Genomic DNA, 2,500 nt, shown 5'->3' on the forward strand with positions numbered 1-2,500 from the left:
TACAGCGACTCCCTCCGTAGTGCTGCAGAAGACAAACGCAGACGCAGAAAGGAAATCGCCTCCACCCAAACCCACAAGCGCTACTGCCCACCCATGCCCACAAGCGCTACTGCCCACCCATGCCCACAAGCGCTACTGCCCACCCATGCCCACAAGCGCTACTGCCCACCCATGCCCACAAGCGCTACTGCCCACCCATGCCCACATTGCCCCAACATATGCGGGTCCAGGATTGGCCTCTTCGCCCATCTACTCGACCACGAGTGTCCGCCAATGATGATGATGATGGTGTGTGTGTCTTTTTCTGTGCGGTAGGTTAATATCATGTCATGATTCGTGTGCTTCTGGTAAGGGCAGTGGGTGTACCTGGCTTTGCAGTTCTGTCATCTCTCTGGCGAAGTGGGTCTGCAGTGTCTCAGGCAGCTGTGTGTACGTGGAACCGGAGAAGTCGGCCTTCCCCCCCTTATACACCACCTGTGGCCAGAACCGCACGACAGCAACCGCGTTCACTTAGCTTAATGTAGCCCAGCAATGGAAAGCTTAAGACTGAAGCTAGTGGCGTGTGTGTGTGTGTACACGCGCACACACACACACACACACACACATATCTACAGTACACACACACACACACACACACACACACACACACACACATCTACACACACACACACATATCTACACACACACACATCTACACACACACACGCACACACACAGACACACACACACACACACACACACACACACACACATCTACACACACACACACACATATCTACACACACACACACACACACATATCTACAGTACACACACACACACACACACACACACACACACACATCTACACACACACACACATATCTACACACACACACACATCTACACACACACACGCACACACACAGACACACACACACACACACACACACACACACACACACACATCTACACACACACACACACATATCTACACACACACACATCTACACACACACACACACACACACGCACACACACAGACACACACACACACATATCTACACACACACACACATATCTACACACACACACACACATATCTACACACACACACACATATCTACACACACACACACACACACACACACACATCTACACACACACACACACACACACACACACGCACACATCTACACACACACACACACACACACATGCACACATCTACACACACACACACACACACATCTACACACACACACACACACACACACACACCCACACGCACACATCTACACACACACACACACACGCACACATCTACACACACACACACACACACCCACACACCTCACTCTGGAGCTGGTAGGCCTCCTTGGCGTGCTGGGTCTGCAGTGTTTCAGGCAGCTGGTGGTAGAGAGAGCTGGACGTCTGCTTCTTGCCGGCCTCTCTGTACTTGGCCTGAGCAAAACATGCCAACATGAAGCTCCCTCAACATGGCATGAAATGACAATAGGCTTCCACTAACACCAGTGTTATGTAATCCTGCGGTTATGGTTCATGTGAAACCCAACGGGGGAAAGACTTTATTGGTGAACAAGTGTTTTCATTTTGCAAATACAACCAGATACAAAAGTACAGAAACAATCCCTGGCCACCAGCCACCTGCCCACAAACAAATCCTGCTGAACATCTGACTGACAGAAGTTTATTCACCCATACATGCATAATCATAACTATCTTATTTAAAGGCACTGTGTGTGTGTGTGTGTGTGTGTGTGTGTGTGTGTGTGTGCTATGGTACCTCACTGTGCATCTCAGTCATCTCCTTAGCAAACTTGGTCTGGGCTGTCTCTGGCAGGTGGGAATAGAGGTTGATGGAGTTGTCCTTCATGTCTTCTCTGTACTTCACCTGACAGGAGACGGAGGGCAGAGCAGGAGAACAGCACCAAAGATAAGGTGAGACCTGCGCCATCATGTGCTGTCTTACGATTACACCATCATGTGCTGTCTTACGATTACACCATCATGTGATTACACCTGCGCCATCATGTGCTGTCTTACGATTACACCATCATGTGATTACACCTGCGCCATCATGTGCTGTCTTACGATTACACCATCATGTGATTACACCTGCGCCATCATGTGCTGTCTTACGATTACACCTGCGCCATCATGTGCTGTCTTACGATTACACCATCATGTGCTGTCTTACGATTACACCATCATGTGCTGTCTTACGATTACACCATCATGTGATTACACCTGCGCCATCATGTGCTGTCTTACGATTACACCATCATGTGATTACACCTGCGCCATCATGTGCTGTCTTACGATTACACCATCATGTGATTACACCTGCGCCATCATGTGATGTCTTACGATTACACCTGCGCCATCATGTGCTGTCTTACGATTATACCATCATGTGCTGTCTTACGATTACACCATCATGTGATTACACCTGCGCCATCATGTGCTGTCTTACGATTACACCATCATGTGCTGTCTT

The 2,500-nt window shown here is 49.0% G+C and overlaps 1 protein-coding gene across 2 annotated transcripts in view; it reads right to left on the bottom strand.

Moving 5' to 3' along the window:
- The window catches only part of LOC143130828 (uncharacterized), a 91,201-nt gene that overhangs the window by 61,384 nt on the left and 27,317 nt on the right, over positions 1 to 2,500 (bottom strand). For both annotated transcript variants that reach the window (XM_076290052.1, XM_076290051.1), the window contains exons 18-20: positions 1,787 to 1,894; positions 1,333 to 1,443; positions 367 to 474 (exon numbers count right to left, since the gene is read on the bottom strand). In XM_076290052.1, the coding sequence (XP_076146167.1) occupies positions 367 to 474; positions 1,333 to 1,443; positions 1,787 to 1,894 (327 nt within the window). The remainder of the gene's footprint in view (positions 1 to 366; positions 475 to 1,332; positions 1,444 to 1,786; positions 1,895 to 2,500) is intronic.

Source organism: Alosa pseudoharengus, unplaced genomic scaffold, assembly GCF_046254945.1.
Source record: "Alosa pseudoharengus isolate Yale_2024_CS ecotype anadromous, Long Island Sound unplaced genomic scaffold, YU_APseudo_1.1 YU_APseudo_1.1_scf_18, whole genome shotgun sequence".
NCBI lineage: Eukaryota > Metazoa > Chordata > Actinopteri > Clupeiformes > Clupeidae > Alosa > Alosa pseudoharengus.